Raw genomic sequence first — 22,400 nt, forward strand, 5'->3', positions numbered from 1 at the left:
CATATTACATGCAATGGAGTATACCTGATGGGCATATGCCAAGGTCGCCAGGCGATTGTTGACAGTAGCTGCTTACCTGGCCACCTCCTCTTTCTCGGGCAACCGAACTTTACCAATCCAAGTAGAGCAAATTCCCAACGCAATCCCCATATGCGCTCTCTCGACCGCATACATGTATGTACCCACGGGCAAGTGGTCGTAGTCGAGCACGCGTCAGCCTCAAGCGGCTCGCCGATGAAATTACGGGTGGCGCGTGTGTACCCCACAATTGCGCGCACCTCCGCTTTTTTACCCTCCTCCCCCCCCCCTGTGCTCCTCCCGCGAAATTAATGAATAATCGAGCTTGCGTACTTCCCTTGAACTTGGAGTCGGGGCCGCGTCACTTGTGTGCTCCGGTCGAATTACTTACCCGCGAGCAACAGAAACCCGAGCTTCCGTCTCCTCTTTGGTCTTTACTGCGTAAATGTGTCGCAGGGGCGAGAAAAAGGCTTATAATCAGTGAAAATGTCAGTGCTTTTCCCCGGACTCTTTCCCTCAATTAAATAATCAACTGACGTCAGAATCAGAAAAATCAGCGAGTAAGGTTCTTTGGAAGTAATGTTTAAGTCACATTTATTCTTCACCAGCAATGTTTGTCCTTTATATGAAAATCGCGAGTTTGCGTGAAGTACACGTGACGCGAGTGAGACAATGGGGGCATCGATGGTACGCGTTGTACATGACACTTGAAAAATGGAGAGATGCTCGTCCTCCTCGCGAGGGTTGAGCTGTCCGTGATTTCACCACCTAGAAACGAAAAGTGAATGCCTGTAAAACATGCATATAGGTTTTTTAGTTTTCATAGACTCGTAAAATCTCCTGATCTCGTTATTTTAGGCGATGGACACAATGGCATAAGATTCGTCTTATTCTTACATCATCCGAAAGCATATAACTCAATTTAGTCAGACAAACGCGCAATCACCATTGTGGGCAGGCAAACGAGGTACAATATATAATTGTGGACATTTTACGTTGACAGGTGTTCAATCACCACGTATAACGACAAAGCTGTTGAACGTCGCTCACCCTCCTTATGACAGATTTTTAAATATAACCGCCGTACAGGATTGCAAGGAAACAAAAGGGATCGACAAAAATAGCCGTCAAATATCGTAACAATGGCAAATAATGTTGAATGTTTTTGAAAGCTGAAACAATATCGAGGATACATAAGCTTAGTCCGTTGGGGACCAAATGGTGATGTGCCTTACACGGCGTATTGGGTAAAAATTTTACAAAACAACTTTGGGGTACAAGTACACTACGAGTCGGTGGACATCAATCGGCCCGATAGCGCAATCAGCAGAAGAGCTGCTGCGAGCGGAGAGTCGTAACTGGTCCGAGCTCTCCCTTGGAAAGTCTGACTTTGTCATCCGCACTTTCCGCGATACGTACAGGTCAGTAGAGTCCCAGTAACCCATCCGTGATTGTAAAAAATCTGTAAAAACGATGAAAAATATCCTCTCCTTTTTTTGACTAAACATTACTTTTGCGTCAATTTGCTTACAATTAGCAACTATTACCTTTTGGAAGACAACATCAAAAGGGGAGGTGCACTAACAAATCGTTACACTATTAGATATTTTCATAAGGTGAATCATAGCCTTCCTCCCACACCCAAAGTTGGCAATCAGTTTTACGCCAATAAATGGCAAAAGAAGCCAGAAGTGATCGAGGGTAATCAAGCGGTTGTACCAAATTTAATCTAGACCTCATATATGTACCTCCACCCCCACGTGGTTGAACAAAAAAAGGGTGGATTTTCAGATTAAATGTCGTACGCAACGTGCGAGCACAAGTACCTATATATATCCCTCGGTATATAGTAATACTATACAAGTGAGTGAGTATAGTTTAGTTGCGTAGGTACAACCTAAGTAGGTATATAAATGTACGGCTGTGTGGTTTTCACGCGCGCTTGCGTCGCCTTCCCCCTCGTAAGTAGCTATAAGCCACCCCCCATGTACATTCCTATACGCGCACGTATATATATATACACGCGAAAGGTTGTAGGTACCTACGTCGTCGGGTAGCCCCACTGCCGTGTATAATATATATATACGTGGACGTACGTCCGTTTCGTCGCATCGCCGCGCCGATCGACGATTGAGCGACCGGCCACCTTCGTGCCTTCGAGAGACTGTCGGCCGCATTACCTGTTGCGAGTCCGAGCGCGCGCGGAACCCGAGCTGCAGTGCCCATCCCGCAAAAGGACAAACTATTTTTTTTTTTTCTGTTTTCTCCTCGAGCAAGTGTACATAAGCATACGCGTCGTGTGCGCTGGGGCAATAGGGTAAATAACAGTCTCGTTCGGTAGAGCGGTGTCGTCCTCCCGCGAGCAATATGACCATCATCAGCAGCAGTGGCGGCTCGTTTTTCGCGCTGGCCCTCCTGTGCGCGCTGGCCGGCGTGCTCGGGCGGGTGCTCGACAAGAGAAGCGCCGAGGCCACCGGCACACCCGAACTTTACCCCGATTACCCGGACTACCAGGTGAGATTTCGTTACCGATCTTTTTCCCCCCCCCCTTCTCTTACCGATTTTTTCTTTCCTTCCCTTTTCTTCTTCGTTCACCGATTCGCAAGTTTTTTGAGTCTCCGGTGCTATACACACGAGCACGTAGGGGCATGTGTATATCAATTGGCCCGTTAATTAAAGCTCTCGGGTCGGGATGATTGTGTCCGGGGAAACATCGCGCGAGCGATTGATAGTTGCGAACTAATTGGCGGCGAAATGCGATCGTCGGGTGAAATTTCCGTGAAAAGGGTTCGAAAATACGTGGGAGTTGCGAGAAGTTTATTTTCAGCGGCACGGTTTTTGCCGTGTCCCTGTATATATTGAGTACATTGTTACATACGAACCAATCTGGTGACCATTAATTGCGCAAACTTTCATGTGATAACGATTCCATTTTTTTTTTTTTTTTTTTTTTTTTTTTTTTTTTTTTTTTTTTTCACAACTCATTCAAATATCGTTGAAAAATGTTAAGGATATTCCTGACAGGATTTTATCATCCGATCATAAGAAAATTATGTATCAGCAACAGTACAGGGCTCATCTCGATGTAAATGAGACGTGCGAATTGCAAAATGACGATTGCACAAGCACTCGAAGGTCGACATGTACATATATTTACATGCTTTTTTTTACCGAAGGGGTCATATTATCGAGAAGAAAACGTTTATGGGCTCGTCATGCAAATAAATATTTGTATCACTTTCTTTACTTGTAGAGTTGAATGAGATATTGATGAAAAAAATATTACGCGTGGAAAGGGCGTATGTAATTATTCGGTGTACGAGCAAAAGGTGCGAGAGAGTTGTTTTTCAGGATTTCCATTTGCGTAGAACCGACGATTTTCAACACACCGCGGTTGGATAAATTTTCTCAAAGTACTTATTGCCTGACGGTTAAAAAAGTATACGGGGGGGAAAAGTTCCGGGGTATATAGCCGTGCAGCAAAGTTTCCTGATACGTCGAGGATACGAATGGGATGGTCTGCTGTTGTAAACTGATTCAAGAAATGAGCTCCAATTTTATTTTTGCAAAGCATTTTCTCGTAAACAGTCGTACCCGATAGGGTAACAAAAAAAAAAAAAAAAAAAAAAGATTGAAAAATGTTTGCAATTTCGGGATGACGTAGTGCAAAGGGTACAGATGAGACATCCTCAACGGATCCTTTGAAGTTGAAACGAATAAATAGTGCGCGAAAATAAAAGCAAACAAATATTTTTCGTCCGAGAGTCCCAAACGCACTTCCTAAGGGAAATACTTGTTTTTTGTTTTTGTTTTTTTTTTGCATCGGTACAGTGGCACGGATATTACTTTCGCGTATTTTATAAATTGACATAATACACCTGGTTGGTATCCAGTTATTCTCAAAGTTTAACTCCACGCCTGTATTTCTGCTCGGCTTGCTTTGGAGCAATTCCGAGGAATATAGGACGTGCAAACGGTGATGAGAAGTTAATTCGCAGAGTTGCTTGCCGTCACCCGCACGAGTGTAGACCTGCTGACAAAAATTTTTCGATCGCGCGACTTACGTGTTTTCTGGTTAATTTTTCATTAAATGACAATTATAGCGCTCTTTCCACGACACGCGTGGGTATCCTTGGTGGCGATGGGAGTGACTTTTGTATGAAATCTCATCAACTGCTTCGCAGGTCAATGTCTCTGATTGAAGATAAGCCGAGATGAAAGTGCACGTAGTGAATTAGACTCGAACATCTTACCAACTCACTCACGTGCCTGCTAATGGACGAAATTCTTTTTTTTTTTTCCTTCGAAATTCGATCAAGAGCTTTGATGGGGGAAAAATGGTACGGAAAAACGTAATCGTATTAAACGTCGCATGAAGAAAATGTTTGCTCTTACTTTGATAAAATTCATCATCTGTCGCCCAACACTCAAATAAAAGAAATCAATCTGTTTATGGCGCGTGGGCGCCTCTCGCCAAAAGGGATATTTAGCTATAAAAAACGACTGTGACTCACATATATATACGCGTTGCGCTACTCTTCCACCATATGGTATTTCTTGCGCCTAATTGGGAATTATTAGGCCTCTTTTTTTCAATTTTTCCTTTATCCCACGCAAACAATGAACTTTTCGGAGTCCACATACGCTGCATCTCCGTATGCGTCGCATGTATTTATTGAAAAATAAATCCTTGATTCACACGACTATAGCTACCCAATCAATTTATTGTACCACTTGATGCTTTTCACTCGGTACACGTCACGCATCCTGATACGAAATATTCTTTACAAACAGAAAAATTGAAGCTCCCTAGCGATAAGAAGCAATAAAAAGACATATTAATAAAAAATTAATTTTTTCTTCACAGATCATAAGAAACAATGAAATTTAGTGCAAAAATTATTACAAAACGGCTCGCCATGAGTATTGGTATACTTTTACTTTTATCACGCAGATGGTACCTTACTGTATTAGCTAATTTTTTTATAAAATGTATTGTACAAGTATTTACACATATTATAATTACGGGAGTACAAAAAAGAATAATTGTACTCTTGATGCGTCACATTAAAGAAAATGTATTTACATACCATCGCAAACGAACACATAATCAATCTATTTAATTGCAAATTGTGTTTACCCACTTTTCTCGTGTTTTTTTTGAAACATCGATCAGATTGAAAAATTAATCACTTGCATTACGCACAGCGCGTAAAGTCCCCTTTGCACTAGTGAAAATAAGCGATTCTTGACGCATGTTTGTATAAAAAATCGGATGTAACGCATTACGTGATTAAAAAAATCAAGCAATCCAGTTATCAAAAGTTTGTAGTTGATAATTATTTCCGATAATTGATGTGGATGCTTACCCGTGCATCTAATGACTGTCAACTTTATCATGATAAACTTGAAATATCACTGGAGATTGATGCGTTAACAAAGTTGCCTCGGATGAGCCAATACATCCACGTTGTATTGCTAAAGTGTTAATTATTTTGAACATCACCGCGAACAAATATTTTTAACTATTTTTGAAAGGAAAAGTGTATATTTTTTTTTTTACTAGAAAAAATAATCTATATGATCGAGAATAAAATAAACTGATAAGTAATATTAAATCCTACCGTGTGTATATATATAATTTCAAGATATTTCAGTAATGTTGATTTTACCGGTAAACAACTAGTATTCCTATGGGAAATCAATATAAAGGAAACAAAGGTACACCGATGATATTTTCTTTTATTAAATCTTCATTAGGTGTTTTTCAAATTATAGTTTTGCGCTTCGATAGTAACTATAGTCCTTTTCGTTGGAATTTTTAAGTAATTGAGTACTTGAAAGTTGGTAAAAATATATTTTAAAAAATCCATCACTAAATATCCAAAATAATTTGGAAAAAAAATTGGGTTTACAATCGCAAAGATGAGAAATTTCAATTAAAAGCAGATTTCGTAATCAACTCCTGAATGTCATTCAAAAGAGCTCAAGTTTTTTTGGTATGTGCATTAGGGATCAACTACACATGGCAATATTGAGAAGACTGTAGGGATAATCGTGATGTGGCGAGTAGTAAGCCTTGCCTAGCTAAAAATTATGTGTATACGTTACGTGCGATTTTTCTCTAGATGTTCGATACTGCAAGATTTTTTGATTTTTTTTAAGTAGAATTGAATGCCATAAATCTGAATTGACTAAGAAATTGGTTATCAGCAACACGAAACTTTTAAAAGTATACCAATACTTTTATAACAAAGAAAAAAAAATTCTTTAATCAACTTTATACAATCGTTACACAAATTGTACAATATTCATTAATTGCTTATATTGGATAAATCTTGAATGGATATACATGCATGAGGTTACCAAATGCTATGATTGTGTACACTGGAAAAAAAAAAAAAAAAAAAAATTACTTGTTGATTACAGAAAGCCATGCCAAAGAGAGCAGCTCTTTTGCTGGACAGGTTACTAGTGGCCTTGCAAAAAGCCGTGGACAACGAGGAAATCGGCAAAAACGGTTACAAGACGTACGCGAGAACCCTCCCAAATTACTCGGACATTCCCGAGTCAGAGCACGGGATGCAACTGACTGACGAAAGGACGGTGAGCTTCGTTTTCCCTATTTTAATTATTCTTAATCCTTTTTCAGGCAAAAGTTTACCCTTTAACTAAAAAATAATCTTGCAGATGGATCTTCAACGGCGTGGACAGGCAAAGGGTCGTGTTTACTGGCGCTGCTATTTGAACGCAGTGACCTGCTTCAAGAGAAAGTGATCATTTGTTTGATAACACAGAGCGTATACGGCGGTCTTTCCGTTATTACAGCTTTACTTGAACCTTTGATGCACCTATTGTGTGCGTAAATAAGAAAATCAGAATTAATTACAGGAACGAATTAATTTTTTCGTTATCTTTTCACTGGCATGTGCTACTATACTCGTTCTATTGTAAAAAAAAATAATTTCGTTTCATTCAAGAAAAACTCAAGAGTTTGCCTTGATTATTGTATTTTTTCACCATTTTTAGTTTATTTTTCTTACTATCATGTTTTTTTTAATACGTACTTAAACTTTTTACTCTCAAGTACGCTAATATGTATAGTTCCTAAGCGAAAGACTAAGAACTTATTGATATTAAAGCATTTTAACGTGCATTAATTAAATGTTATACAAACAATACGTGATGTATGATATTTTACGATCTAACTTTACAATAAAACTCTGTACTCAAGGAATTTCACTCACATCATGGAACGACATTTTCAACGTTGACCGCCTGTTATTAAAAATGAATGGTTTGAACGCTATTCTTACGAAATAATCTGTGTACAGAAACGAATTGTGTTTAATAATTAACGACTGCAAAGGATCAATAAAGAGGCAAATAAAAAATATACTTGTGTAAATTTCTAGTTTATTTTTTGTGCATTTAAATACTTCGTTCTCAAAATCTTGTTAAGTAAACTTTATATATTATATCTCTGTACTCAAATGATTTTGAGCATAATAGAAAATCTACCAAAATTTTCAAATTTATTTTTTATTCAAAAGATACACGGTATTTAACAATAATTTATTTTGTCAGACGCTATCTTCAAAAACTGCTGTGCATCAGAGTATATACATCAGTATAATCGCGTAAATTTTCACGAGATTCTTTCTTTGAAGCAAATGCCTGTTTTTATAAATTAAAGAAAAAAAATTCTACGTCAATTTAATAGCGTGGTTTCAAACAAAATCACTCGTTGTTCTAAATCAATTATTTTTCAAAAAATTTTGAACTAAACAAATTTGGCGCTTTGACAGTTTCAAGTCGATAAGTACATGTCTACCTTATCGACTGTAGCTCAGCAAAAGTTCTCCTCTCACTGGTCAGGTCAGGTGCTGTCATAGAGATATAAGGGTGCTGTTTTGGCAAATGACAGGAGAGAGGCTGCTGCAGTTTGGTAAACTTGCTGTGTTATTTATTTGTGTTCGTTGAGTACTTTGCCAAAAAAATATGCGTACAAAGAAAATCCCTTAAAAGTTAATACTGGAAAGGCAAGAAAAAACGATTTCACAAGTGTCAGTTAGATAACGAGGTAAGCTCAATCTATTTTTTTACACAAAGCCAATCAGTAAAGTGGGTGCGTGTTCGTATACGAGCAGACCGGTAACATAACCTTACTTATGAGTTATGAGAAGCAGGAGGAGCAATTGCACACGCACAACTCGAAACTGTGACTTTCTTTGCACGGCAGTGTTATTTAAAAAAATTAGATTAGTTGATTCAAGCTTACACTTTATTGCAGAGGAGGAAGATGACGGGTTCGGAGGCGGCAGCCGAGACACCGGCGCCTAGCACGGAGAAATCCGCGAGCAACCCGCTGGAGCAGTTTGTTTTGCTGGCCAAGACGGCGAAGGGCGCTGCTGCCCTGGAGCTCATCAAGCAAGCAGTGGAGACCCCTGGAGTGCACGTCTTTGGCGAGTTGCTCGACATGCCCAACATCAAGGAGCTGGAGGACGGACCCCATGCTGCCTACTGGAACACGCTCAATTTGTTCGCCTATGGTACTTACAAGCAGTACTTGGAGAACAAGAGCGAGCTGCTCGAGCTTACACCAGTCCAGAAGAAGAAACTTCAGCATTTGACCATCGTTACCTTGGCCACCAAGTCCAAGTGCATACCCTACTCTGTCCTCCAGGAGGAGCTCGATGTGAAGAACGTAAGAGACCTCGAGGACTTGATAATTGAGGCTGTGTATGCAGACATTATACACGGCAAACTCGATCAGAAAAACTCGCAGCTCGAAGTCGACTATGCAGGCTTGGGACGAGACGTCAGGCCCGGGGACACGGGCGCTGTTGCTCAAACGCTTGCAGAATGGGGAGAGACTTGCAGTGCCATTTTGGAGTGTATTGATCAGCAAGTTTATCGAGCAAATACTGAGAAACAAAAAGCAACGCATCACAAAGATAAACTACAGCAAGATGTTAGTGATTATTTTTTCAGCAGTGTAGTTTAATTTTATTTATACTTTTTTTTTTTTTTTTAATATTTAAAAACTTTTGTTTTTAGATTGCGAATATAAAGAAAAATTTTGTTGCTCAACTTACTGTTGGTGGAATTCAAGAAGTGGAGATGGTGGCAGGTGGCTCCGGCACAGGAAGCAATGATTCTTGTCGGGAAGCCTTACCAGTTCCTCCTGATGCAAAGAAAAAGTTGCCAAAAGGAAAAATCATAAGAGGAAGTGGTAAGTTTTGGAAGAACTAAGCTAATTTTTATTTTAGCTCGAAAACTCATTGATGGTGTTGTAAACGTGCTGATTGATAAAAAAAACTGTCAAGCTTGCATCAGTCAGATGAAGAAAATATTCTATAAATTACGTCTTACCATTATAAATCGACATGCATTATCACTATTTCGATTACACGTATATAAACATCGACGTTTTATTCTTAAATAGTACGTTGATGTATTTGATGTATATTGTCAGTTTTTACTAGTAATACGATTTAATGTTTACCCATTTCACAGACTGTAATTAAGTATAAGTTAGGGTTATGATTGTGGTCGCAAATAATAAACATTTGTTAAAAAACAAAAAGTGATAAAATAAATTGTATTTTTAATATTACTTTATTGAGAAAGTCTAATTTGATTTTTGCTTACGAGACATTTCTTTTAAGTTATTTTTCTTTTTTTTTTTTTAACTACAATCTTAGTGTCCAGCTAACTTCTTTTTTCAATTCGTATCTAAATATGATTAGATTTTTTTTGTTCCCCGAAAGTGTTCAATCAGCAATATTTCAAGTCTGATTTCACATAAACGTGTTCCTTTGGATTTGATCGTTTTCTCAATTAATTTTGAATTATTCTTTTTTATTGACCTAATTCATTTTTTCTGATTTTCGAACATCAAGTTAATGAGAAAAGGATTCGAGATCGAAACTGGTGAATGATTTAAGAAAATGAAGAGTTGGTTGACGTGACATTCCTTGCTGTTTAATCATACAGCAATCGCTACCTTTGGATCAAGGAAATATCAGCCAAGTAGGAATGTTTTTCGAATTTTCCTGCAATACAATTTTTTTATGACGCATGATTCATTGAAACTTTAAAAATAAAAAGTTTTGTACGAATTAGAAAAATTAACTTCTGACAGTAAGTAAGAAATCACATCATTTTTGTAAATAATGTTGTTTGCGATAAACTGTTGCTGAAAAATTGTAAAAAAATGTGGTTGCAGAAATGAAGCAAAAAAATTGTATTTTTTTTCTTGATTTAGTAATAATTTCTTATTTATTATGTAGGTGCTTACAGTTATATACACAATGATTCTATGATTTATACAACATCGCTGAAATTTTCATTTACAGTTTCTCGAGTACATCACAAATTATGAAGTATCATACCTATTTCGAGTATAACTAGCACCTTTAAGGATCAAAGAGATAGTTATCTTAAATCACAAGAGACTAAGAGTTGCAGACTCTAATTCAAAATTTTTGTAAGACTTTTTCACTGAACCTTTTCATTTCGTACAAGATCGATTATAGAGTCTAACAAAAATTTAAGTATCGAGTAAAATAAAATATTACTAAAATATTCTGCTGATTTATCGTATTTCTTACATTCAAGTGATGATATTGTCACATATAAATAAACAATTTTTTTTATCAACCCGTCAAAGAGAAAAAAGACCGTCCATGGACAGTTTAAACTAGACAACTTAACTAAAGAATTCAAGTGGATGATTTCCTTTCAAAAAGTTTGACGTAAAAATACATACAAGTATCCGAAAAAATTAGCCATAAGATGAAATTAAAAAAAAAATACTAATCACAATAAATGCAAATTTAAAAACAAAATAATAAATTTCCAATATCTTGAAAGTTTAATTAAAACTATTATCTTTATTTACTCAGTGGACTGCCTTCTATAATTGGTCCAAAAGTTTACTTAAATATTTCCAAATTTGCCTCGGTCTTTTTTACAGCCACAATCACATACGATAGTGTGGACCAATCTCACGTAACATTATGAATTATGGAAATTCAAAGTGATCAGTGATCCGTTGGGGGCGAAATGTGAGAAAATAAATAAATACAAGTAAAGTGTATTTAAATTTTCTTGCGTTGATTTATTAATGCGCAACGTTTCGCTGACAATATGCGTCAGCCTCATCAGGCGCAGGTACGCGAGAATTCGTAAGTTTGGTTGACTTACTCGTCACCTGTCGTGCCAAACCAAAACCAAACTTACGAATTCTCGCGTACCTGCGGTTGATGAGGCTGACGCATATTGTCAGCGAAACGTTGCGCATTAATAAATCAACGCAAGAAAATTTAAATACACTTTACTTGTATTTATTTATTTTCTCACATTTCGCCCCCAACGGATCACTGATCACTTTGAATTTCCAAATTCACCGGAGGGCACTGATATATACTAACAAACCATTATGAATTATGAATGATTACCTACTTATTTTAATTTATGTTATTTACGTTGATGCTTCTTTTTCTACATAAAATTTTTTTTTTGCTTTCAACCGTCGCTGAATGTGTATCAAACTAGAAAATCAGATTCTTTTGTAATTAACCAAAAACATTTTGGGCATGATTTTCGTAGGACAGTACGAGACGATAATTAAGAATATACATAAAATTAGTAAAAATTATATTTTTAATGATACGTCAGCAATATTTTTTTTTTAAATAATGATTCTAGTTTCATGCTACAATACAAGGAAGCAATGAAGGGTTGGTAGCTAAAAATTTTTTAATTTGAGGAACTACCCAGACGCTAGCATGTTATTATATTTAATACAAAATATGCCGAATTGTGGTAAGTAGTAGTCGATTACGTGAATACAATTTTATTTTTATGCTGTGAGGAACACAGTGATATTTGTTAGTTAATAGTTATAAACTTTATTTGAAATACCAAAGAAACCACGTATGCGTCGTATTTTAAAAATAAAAATCACTTATTAATTCTGTATATTAATATAACTTAAAACTTAACGTCGTAATATGTACAGTGTTTGGTGCTTGTGCACTTGTCCTTGTAAAAAGGTATGATATGATACAAATTATTTTACTTAAATTACATAAAATTGTTGTTATTAAAAAATACCCATAAATAATCGAACATTTTTTTTACTATTAATATCATTTCAAATGTTATGAAACATTCGTAAAAACTCTCGTTAAATTATTTATAACATATGACGTAGAAAGTTTTTGACTTTGTTGAATTACTATATTTAAATGTTTTTTTTTTCATATAAAAATAATTTGATTTAACAAAGTCAAGACATCACTTTCACACAGTTTTATTTACTCATTTAGTGAAAATCAGTTTAGGCCTGCATTGAAACATTGCTGTCATGTAAATTTAAATAAATTTTATTTCAAAATAATACTTATGATAAATATATAGGTGGAAATCACAAATGTATTGGGTAAATAATTAATGTTGCATATTTTCTCATGCTCATCCTAGAAAATGTTCGTGATTATTGTACTTTATTAAAGGGAAATGTTCACAAAAAATAATGTTTGGTTAACACGTAATTTTAATAAGCTTTTCAACAATTTTAATTAAAAACTTCTTTATAGCTTCATTTTTAATTTTTTATTTCAAGTGCTTTTTAATTTTGGTATGTTGTATTACAAAATTGAAAGTTTTTACTGCAATTTTAAACTAAGAAATAATATTAAAAACACATTTCCAACAAAAATTGAATTTAAAAATTTTTTTTTTTTTCTTTTTAATTAGAAAATTTGTTAAAATCATAATTTACAAAATCTGTAGCGTTAAAAATTTCTGATTTTAGCGGGGTTTGAAAGATAAAATGGTTTTTCGATTAATACTTGGTTTTATCCTACTAACCTATTTTATTTATATTGCTAAACGTGGTGCTTTCAATACGGTTTTTATTATTAAATATTTACAAACAAGGAGACACACATGTACTTAATTTAAAATTTACTGTATTTTTTATTCATACACATAATTTTTTACATTTGTTTTTTTACGTGTACATTTGATGAATTTGAAATATTGGCACGTTCACGGATATTGAACGGCAGTCTTTGTTTTGTTTTTCTTTCTTTTTTTAAGAAATCCTAAATGTTATTTGATAATCTACAGATTTTATTTTACAAACCACAGTTGTTTAAGAAAATGTACAATTATTTTCGATACGGTGTACATACCAATACGTGATTTTGTATGATTGCATGACCGGAGTCATTATAAAGTGTTACAAAATACGCACTAGTATAGTCATAATGCTACGAGTAATCAAATCAATTCGATTCGATTCGTATGATCTGAACCTGCCAGTAACGTTGTAATCCAAGTTGTTTACTTATCCTAATATACGGTTACATGTTACGAAGTACTCGAATCGACGTTGGCGATGCATAAAATCTGAAAATCGCAAAAATCTCATGAACACACGTAATCACAATTTTTTCCTGTTGCTTGAGCATACATTCATTGAAACGTACTACTATGGTTCCCACACTCCGAATAATACACCAACAGTCGAAAAATTTCTCCACTCATACACCGAGCAAGCGCGCGATAACATAAACTTAACCCGTTCGTCAGCGACATAACATTCGATAAGCGTTTTTCTTTTACTAGTTTTTCGAACAAAAATGAACTCGTCAGCGTTTCTGGCTCAACGGCCCGTTGCCGATTCTCGAGGCGTTGTTCGGTTGCCTCGACGAGTTGTCCGAAAACTCGCCGTTGGTGGCCTCCTCGTTCGGCGACGTCGAGCCAGCTTTGCTCAAAGTGTCGTTTTGAGTCTGCGTGGCCGTTGAAACGAGCGCTGGTTTGCCGTTTTGCGCCACCGGCTCCTTCACCGTCATCTCGTAATCTGAAAATGCAAAACCCACGATTGTACAAACCACTTCGCTCAACCACCACCCCTATATAAATATAAAGCCAACGATTTTCGACTTTGATCACACGAGTGATTGTGTAGGTTCAATTTCACCTACGGATTTTAAACACCGGCGCGTTCCATGATCTTTGAAACGCTCGAGTATTTAATTCTACGCGTTCGATGACCGGGCCCTCGAGTCGTTTCGAAATGAAAGCGTTGGAAAAACGTGTGACCATTCGAGTGGGCCATCATCGATATGGTACAAAAAGTAATAATTTAACAGCGTTTGAAGTAGTTTTCACGGACTTTTACAGGGTGTCATTAGCACAGCGAACGGAGGAGGGCAATTCGTTTGAAAGGCTGATTGGTGACTGGGTATATATGGTGCTATTGCAGGAAACATCGACGTGACACGGATCCGCGGAAAAATGACACAAAGTGCAGTCGATGGAGCAGGCGAGCTGACATGGAAAATAGGGTTTTGAAAGGCGAGCGCGGCCGGAATTCCGGGCGCGCGGGCGTCGATGGATGTATACACCAAAGGAGGGGGGGGGTATGGGGTGTAGGTATAACAGGTACGAGGTGCAGAGATATATATATATTCGCGCTCACACTCGCTCTGCGTCGAGCAATCCATTGTCGCGGCGTGGTGCTTCTGTACGGTTTTGTTTTCGTCGCAGGTTGCGGTGGTGAGGGTGATCGGGGCCATCATGCTCGACGCGTTCGTCCCCGTTACTGCGGAGCTCTTTGTCGTGCTGTGCCTGTTGGGCATCATGCTCTGCCGTACGTTTCTCTCTGGCCTTATCAGGATGATGTACAGCTGCAATAAATATACATGTATTTATACGTATAAGATCAGAGGGAGCACGAGACTCATTGTAATTATTCTCCATGTTGCCATCGCTTGATGCCTTTTTTTTCTCCCAACCCCAGTCCGACTTTCTTGACGTGCGTGAAAAGCCAACCCCTCCCTCTTCCTTGTTACTCTCTGCTTTTGCTTGCGCTTTTTTTTTTTTCAACACCAATTCATTGAAAATCCATCACTGTGAATTTTTACCAAGTCAACTGTTAGTCTAACTCGGTGAAACGTGCATAATTATTTTTTTAACTACCGAATCGGTGGTCAATTGGATTTCACCACGTTTCAAGCTTTTCGTGCATATATGGCGGTCATACCTACGAAATATACATCAATAGGTTTGTTTAAGCAGTGCGTAATTCTGATTCTGACAAAAAAAAAACAATCACCGCGAAACAAACGACAAAGGAAACAAAACCAAGACTTTGGTCGGTTATTAAATCTTACTTTCAAGAAAAATGTACGGCTGTATGGAAATGACTTTGAAAAAGACTTAATTAACCGCCAGATGGGAGTGGTTGTCATACCTTGGGACTGAAGAGACAGACGATGGTCACGGATGCCGATAGGCTGATGGTCACGGACATGGAGGTAATTCTCAAAGCTACGTGATTGCCCGTGCCGAAGTACAGCGGCACAAAGGCCAGCCATATTACGCAAGTTGTGTACATCGTAAAACCTGCAAACAGTTAATACGGTGCCTATATCAGCTTTATGGCGTAGTAAACTATGTTTATATACACGTCTTGGAGTGAGACTTGCGCGGGGCAGTAAAGCTCGAGGAGTTCATGCACCAAGTTTTAAGAGCTTAACGGTTTCTCATTTGGATTTTAATTCTCATTCGTTCTCTGGTCTTTTAATATACTTGTCTTTCCCTTTGGCGTTCTCGACTCTCGTTTCATTTGCCCGCTTTTGAAAATTCTTTATTTTTTTTTTTTTTTTTCACTTCCGTCAAACTTCACGAGAGCGATAAAAAAAAACGACCTTTAGGTATTTGTAGCAAGCTCGATAGGTTTTATTAAACTCTTCACGTTTCTACGAATAATTTAGCAACGAGGTAATTTGAATATTCTTTAGTTTTTTTTTTTTTCCTTTCTTTTTAAGATTCTTACGAGAGAATTTTACTCTCACAAGCTGGTCCACGATGTCGAGTTATTAATACCATCGGGCGCCGATTTCACGCGAGTGCTAAAAAATAATGCATTTTAAAATCAAATGAGAGGGCGACCTACATTTCCCGTCATTTTTACACAAATAGCCATTAGCGTTATAACGAAGGGATTTTTTTTGATCATGTTAGAGCTAAAAATGAGGGCTCGAGGTTTCGCGTTCGCGGATAATGAGAATTTTATTGAAAAACCAATGAAATGAATGAAGAGGTGGGCAGTCGAGCGTCGAGCCGTTTAACGATGTGATGGGAGAGCCGGCGATGAAAAAAAAAAAAAAAAAAAAAAAAAATTCGTTGGGTTACAAGGTTGCGTTTTACAAGGGGTGGCCGGCAGGAGGTCATTTATTTTTCAGTACACCACCGCAAAGTATGTATATGTGTTGGACAAAACGGGGGAGTAAAGCCCATTTTTAATCGATCGGCCATAGCAGGCCGAAACACGGGTTTTAGAGAGAGAGAGGTAAAGTAGAGTTTTTTTTGTGGAAATGGATATAAAATATAAAATTTTAATTATTTTTTGATTGAAAGTATCGTCTTTAATAATTATTCCAGCCTTTCTGCGGGATTTATACACTATAATTTTAAAGGAAAGAGTGGTAAAAAATACCAGGTATGTGTTTTTACTGTTGCAGTTTGGGTACCCAAAAAAATTTTCTTTTTTTTTTTTTTTTTTGTAAACGTTGGTCGGAAAATTGTTCTACATTGCAGTAACAATACGATGGCCTGCTAGTGTATGGACAGAACGATGCACAAACTAGAAACTGGCATACCGCAGAATTTTCTCTGAAATGTGAAACAATATTCTAACCAACGTTTAAAAAAAAGAAAAACATGGACCCAGACGGTGGTTGGGGTTGTCTCAGGACTGGATGGTACAGTTATTTTGTTAGTAAATTAAAAAAAAAAAGAGAAGGAATCTTCTTAAAACGTCAACGAAATGAATGATTGCTTTGGATTGATGAAAATTCTTTCCTCTATCGTAATAATATATTTCATTCACATCAAAGTATGATTATTATTAAAAAAATTTTTTTTCACAAACACTATTTTTTCATGCTGCAAAATATCGATTTACAATTCACATCATGGAATCCCAAGAGTTTCCAAGATGCAATGTCTTCTTGCGAACACTTTCGGAATTTAATGACTTTTCTTCCAGAAATTCAAGATTGCCATGATTTTCTAGCGAAAATTCAAAGACACAACGTTCCCAGACCATAAATTCCGAAACAAAATGATATTGATAAAAAATAACGTATGCATGTAATATTTTTCTTCCTTGGCATTGGGTTATTTATTACACACATACAGATTTTCAGCCCCCTCAAAACGCTACAACACAAAATGCTACATTAAAACTCAATCCCATTAAAGTACCATTGGAGTACATACAAAATCCTTACTGTTGTTGTTTTGATTCGTTAAAAATTGACCATGCAGCCAAAGTGGTAAAATTATGCAATTAAAGCGTGGCAAGGCACGGCTCACCGATGTGTTTGCTCTCGTTGAAAGCCTCGGGTATTTTCCTGGTGAGCACAGCGTAGACCGTGCACACGATGATCAGGATGATGGGGTAGGTGAAGGCAATCATGTAGCTGGCGTCGAGGTAACTGTTGCACACGAGGAGATTGTCCTCGCGGGTCGGGTAATGGTGCATGGCCCGGGCGGGATCAATGGCCATCCAGACCCCGTTAATGAGGATTTGCACAAAGACCAGCATCGAGCAGATAATCAGCTGCGAACGGGGCGATATAAAGGACGGCCGCTTGGCGCTGTGCTTCCCGGCCCGAAAAATCCGCGATATCCGGTTCGTCTTGGTCAGCAGCGCCGCGTACACCACCGTGAAGCAAAAGCCCGCCGCGAATCTACGGCGATACACATTCGTTTGCTCCATCGATTCACTTTGGACTTACATGCGAAAAAAGAGAGATTCATAGGGTGGGCGTGGACTCTATTTTCCCCACCCTACACACACCTTTGTGACTCATCCCGCTCTTAACGAGCTCTCCTCCCTCCTCCCTTCCTTTCTCTTTGACGGAGAAATATTTTTTAATCAACGAAAAGGAGGAGCCCTTTAGCGAGGCTATTAGACCCATCGAACGACATCGATCTTAATTAATTTTAACCTAATTTTTTTAATTGCGAGTAAGCTCTCGGGGGATCATTGAGGTGGTGCCGCAACGAACTTTTGTTCGCTGAATCACGCGGCCCCAAGGCATCGGCTGAGATCGAGATAGAGGCAGTGCTTTGGCTAATGTAATTGCGCTGCCGAGAACGCGCTCTTGCGTATTTTTTTGTACGGACCGAGGGAGAGCGTGATTATTTTTTATTTAAAAAATAAATCAGAGAAAAAAAATGTGTATCCACACAAAGACACTCTGCTCCTTTTGAACTCTGTATGAAAATGGTACGTGCAGCTCCAAGTGCCAAGCGCACAATTGAATTGTATATTATGCACCGAAAGAGAAAAAATTACTTCATTTCAGCGACGGAGAATCAATGTAAACACGTGAAATATTGCCAAATTACGCGGGGGGATTCAAGTTAAAAAGTCGATTCGTAATTACTGATGCAAATTTACAAGTTAGCGTCGCGTTCAATTAACGGTAAATCAATCAAGGGGCGTTTCATCAGGGGCAGACAGCCACAAGAAGTTGCTGGAAACACGTTTTAAGAGCCTCAATAGAGCTGTAACGAGGAGGGCAATTTCGAATGGAGTTTAATACACGTGTAAGCGCGAGTAATCCGCGTACCTGGATGATTCCAAGCTTTTCGGTTTGGGGCGTGTGCGCACGAATAGGTGGAAAAGCCGTCGTCTTACCTCTGGATTCCGCAAACAATGTTCGTCGGGCGAAAGACGAGGGCGAACGTAACCAAGTAGCACAGGAGGATCCCCGACAGTAAAATGTAAGACAATTCCCTGCCGGAAGCTCTAACGACGGGCGTGTCGTTGTGCTTGAGAAAAACGCCCGCCACGAAGAGCGTCACCTGAAAAAAAGTATTTTCTTTTTTTTCTTTTCTTTTTTTCGTGCCCCCTTTGAAATTAAAAATAGCGCCACTGTTGCTGTTAATAAAGTGTATGTGTAAGTGAAAAAAAAGGTTGGTAAATCAGAGCCGCCGGTATTATATATATGTATGGCTTGTATCGATGGCGGTCGTTCATTTGATTCACCGGGGCGTGGAATGGGAATCGATTTCATCAATTACCAGTATCCCGATGGCGGAGAAGGACATGGCGCCGATGGCCCATCCACTTTCCAGCTTTAAAAATTCCTCCGGTATATCACGGCAGTAAGAGTGAGTGTCGTCCGGGACGGTTCCTTCGGGGCAATCGATACATTGAGTCTCGTCATCTGGTTTCCGTATCTGCGGGCCGGGCCAGAAGAACGAGAAAATTATTCATTCGCCTCATTGAATTTGCATTCTCAAATTGACTCTTTTTTTTTTTTTTTTTTTTTTTTTCTCCACCACCCTCCACCCCTCTCGCCTCGATTGTTTCACCAAAGTTCGAGCTCGGATTTATATAACGTACGATTTACAATTGAGTAAGCTATTTGTTTCAGTTCCCCAAAATTAAATTAAATTAAATCATGTCCCAAAAAAGGTAAAAAAAAGAAAACCGTCTCGCAGAAACCGTTTTTTTTTCTTCCGCCTGTAACAATCGCACGTACCGTTGATGAAACTAATCGGCGAAGGGGGGACAAAAAAAGGAAACGTGTCGGGGATGGTTCAATAGGTGCGCAATGAGCGAAGAGTAAGCGATCCAGCAATCAGGACGAAGCTGCGTGTATTCGCTATTGATCAAAGCGAGAAGGGAGAAAAGGAGAGGGGGGATGGAGATTAGGCGAGTGGGAGAAAGATGGACTTGGGAACGTGCGGAGAGAACGAGAATGGGGCGGAGGGTGGGCGTCCGTGGACGTGCGGGACATGACCAACCTGGTACTGAGTACAATTGAAACAGTGCCAACAGCAGCTCTCGCCTTCGACGTACTTCTTTGCTTGGCCGAACTCGCAGGGCAGGGAGCACACGCTCTCCGGTGGGGCGGCTCGCTCCAGTCGGAATCTCACTTCTACACACCGACACCGAGAAGCATAAGGCAAGAGAGACACGAATAAACTACTTTGGCCCCCGCGGCACGTGTCACGTGTAGGTATGTATATATATATATGTAAGGCGCAAGTTTCATTGTCTTTCGTCGCAAGTATAATATTATGTAGTTCATTGTACGCGAACTCTGTCTCTTCGAGATGAGAGTTTTAGTTGCGCGCCTGCACGGGAAACGTTGAAATGACAGATACTTACTGGCGGGCACGTGCAGTAATGTGCAAATATCCAGAGATAATCATCTCGAATTTCGGAACAAAAGGTATCAAACAAATTATTAAAAGTGTCGCTTTTACTACACGTTTTGCACATTGTCGTACTCGAGTCGATTCGAGAAATTAAAGAAGATTCAAGACGTGATCTCTAGAAAATTTTAATAAAAAAAAAGGTACACTCTGGCACAGCCATTGGCTCAAAAATTTCAGGTGTACGCATAAGATTATAGTTCACTGTGCTGTTGTTGAAACAATTGCGTAAAATTCAACGAGACAACAAACAAACAAACAAACAAATAAACAAAGGCTTGCCTGACATGTTGAGGTGCAGAGTGTCCTCCAAGTACTTGCCGACCCGAATCCACTCGTACCGGCCCGCGGCGACTTGCTTGAAGTGAAGGATGTTGTACCTAGCCGGACCATCGCCGTTGCTATCGAACTTGAATTTGTCGCCACTGAGACCTTGCACGACAAATCAATTTTACTTCCTCTTTCTCAGTCGGTGATTGGATTATTTAAAAAAAAAGTAACAGTATACGTATATAGCCTTACCCTCGAAATCGACTTTGCGTAGGTACTTCAGTAACTCCTCCCCCTTCGTTGGCTTCATTTCGTCGCACAAGCCAAATTTACCACGGCACAAGTCGCTGTGCATGTCGCTGCAACATCAAACGTGTGGGGGGGGGGGATGTAACAAAAGTGTGAAATAACATCAATCGAATTTCGATGAAAAAATGATTGTGGTCGCGGATAAATTTACCGAAACGCGTAGCCAAAGGCCATCACGGCGTCGGAGACGAATTGCAGTTGGTTCTCGAACGCCATGTCCTTTTTGCTCAGCCTCTCCTTCGTCGTGCACAGATTCTCGTATTTGCTGTTGTAAGGTGTCAGTGATGAGTTTGGATATCGACACTTGAAATGATCTTCCCAAAATTCTGAAATCATTTTCATGTAAGTACATACGATAATGACCATTAACAAAAATTTTGCTGCAAATGCACGAGAATTGCATACGCGTATCGAGGGTATAATAAATATATGATGGACTTTATGTTTGATTTTACCCATACATGCGTACACCTCGAGTATCGCGAAATATCAATACGTCGCAAAAGAGGCGTACCTACGATACATAATATATATATATTATGTGACGTGTATCCGCCCACGTATGTACCATCGCAAATATGTGAGGTGCATAAAGTCAAAGGATATGCAGGGCGCAACTCAATATTCCGCCTTAATACGGTTCTTCCACCCTCCTTTCGTCGATTCTTTTTTTTTTTTTTCTTCTTATGTTATCCGGGAAATGACATTTTTTTCTGATGCACGCGCGACGTATCCTGATGCGGCTGGAAATTAAATTTACGCTCGTATACATTCCACGTGGCATCCGTGTGTGCTTTCGAAGTGCACTCTGTAGAATTACTACCATGACAATAATTTTTTTTTTTTTTTTTTTTACCATTACGGCGTGCATGGCGTGCCGATTTAATTCTTGATTTCTAAGGCCACCGACGCGCAAGAAGTAGAAGAAAAAAAACAAAAAAAAAAAAAAAAAACAATGAAACAAATACGAGCACGCTCCTTGGCAGTGCATGATTTCGGGCTCATCGCGAGTCTAAGATTTGCCGAGAGTCGAGTGAAAGAAGGGCGGAGGAGGAGGGGAGAAAAAAGAAGAGTCGCTTTCAGTTCAAGCGGTTCCCTTTCGAGTGTTTGACGTAAGTAGTCATAAGTTGCATGCTCTAAGCGCGCGTGGCTTCGAGCTACAGAGAAATCTTTTTTTCTTTTCTTTCTTTTTTTTTTTTTTTTTTGCTAGTACTACATAATATCTGGTATAGCTACTGCGAGGAAGTAAAAGAAGGCCAAGTCGCTAGACACTCGAGGGTGTAAGTAGGGAAGAAAGATATATTGACTCGAGTCCGCGGCTGACGCGGGACATCCATCGCCTCTTGTACACGTGAATTTTTCAGCTTAAGTAGGTGTAAGGTGTCGAGTAAATTGGCGTTGTATCTTGGAAAATGTTGCAACTTTTTTTTTTTTTTTTTTCTTGCCGAGGAAAATTTTCTTAAACCACCATTATACATACGATCTTTTTCTTTGAATCGCGTTCTGCCGTGTTTTTTCCCTTTGAGCAGATTTCATTC

The 22,400-nt window shown here is 38.7% G+C and overlaps 3 protein-coding genes across 5 annotated transcripts in view; 2 read left to right on the plus strand and 1 right to left on the minus strand.

Moving 5' to 3' along the window:
• The first annotated feature begins 2,343 nt into the window (after nucleotides 1–2,343).
• LOC106644051 (uncharacterized) lies at nucleotides 2,344–6,846 on the plus strand. Its single transcript, XM_014359400.2, has 3 exons — nucleotides 2,344–2,532; nucleotides 6,448–6,624; nucleotides 6,709–6,846. The coding sequence occupies exons 1-3, from the start codon at nucleotides 2,386–2,388 to the stop codon at nucleotides 6,793–6,795; spliced, it is 411 nt and encodes a 136-aa protein (XP_014214886.1). The 5' UTR covers nucleotides 2,344–2,385; the 3' UTR covers nucleotides 6,796–6,846.
• Nucleotides 6,847–7,936: 1,090 nt separating this feature from the next.
• On the plus strand, nucleotides 7,937–10,593 carry CSN7 (COP9 signalosome subunit 7). 3 transcript variants are annotated; one of them, XR_016293337.1, is made up of 5 exons: nucleotides 7,937–8,101; nucleotides 8,312–8,992; nucleotides 9,079–9,253; nucleotides 9,924–10,164; nucleotides 10,380–10,593. XR_016293337.1 is itself a non-coding variant. In XM_014359399.2 (4 exons), exons 2-4 carry the CDS (start codon nucleotides 8,321–8,323, stop codon nucleotides 9,956–9,958), a joined length of 882 nt encoding a protein of 293 aa, XP_014214885.2. In that variant the 5' UTR covers nucleotides 7,937–8,101; nucleotides 8,312–8,320; the 3' UTR covers nucleotides 9,959–10,197. The 3 variants fall into 3 exon arrangements, 1 of the variants encoding a protein (XP_014214885.2); XR_016293338.1 differs by having other exon boundaries at nucleotides 9,924–10,053; nucleotides 10,380–10,402; XM_014359399.2 differs by lacking the exon at nucleotides 10,380–10,593 and having other exon boundaries at nucleotides 9,924–10,197.
• Nucleotides 10,594–13,327: 2,734 nt separating this feature from the next.
• The window catches only part of Glurb (metabotropic glutamate receptor B), a 42,247-nt gene continuing 33,174 nt past the window's right edge, over nucleotides 13,328–22,400 (minus strand). The window contains exons 6-15 of the mRNA XM_014359388.2: nucleotides 21,014–21,188; nucleotides 20,806–20,912; nucleotides 20,566–20,715; nucleotides 19,870–20,003; nucleotides 19,141–19,299; nucleotides 18,755–18,921; nucleotides 17,422–17,798; nucleotides 15,293–15,444; nucleotides 14,519–14,726; nucleotides 13,328–13,897 (exon numbers count right to left, since the gene is read on the minus strand). Of these exons, the coding sequence (XP_014214874.2) occupies nucleotides 13,686–13,897; nucleotides 14,519–14,726; nucleotides 15,293–15,444; nucleotides 17,422–17,798; nucleotides 18,755–18,921; nucleotides 19,141–19,299; nucleotides 19,870–20,003; nucleotides 20,566–20,715; nucleotides 20,806–20,912; nucleotides 21,014–21,188 (1,841 nt within the window). The 3' untranslated portion in view covers nucleotides 13,328–13,685. The remainder of the gene's footprint in view (nucleotides 13,898–14,518; nucleotides 14,727–15,292; nucleotides 15,445–17,421; nucleotides 17,799–18,754; nucleotides 18,922–19,140; nucleotides 19,300–19,869; nucleotides 20,004–20,565; nucleotides 20,716–20,805; nucleotides 20,913–21,013; nucleotides 21,189–22,400) is intronic.

Source organism: Copidosoma floridanum, unplaced genomic scaffold (genome assembly GCF_036245765.1).
Source record: "Copidosoma floridanum isolate Cflo_tuat_1 unplaced genomic scaffold, Cflo_Japanese_pri ptg000030l, whole genome shotgun sequence".
In the NCBI taxonomy this organism is placed as follows: Eukaryota; Metazoa; Arthropoda; class Insecta; order Hymenoptera; family Encyrtidae; genus Copidosoma; species Copidosoma floridanum.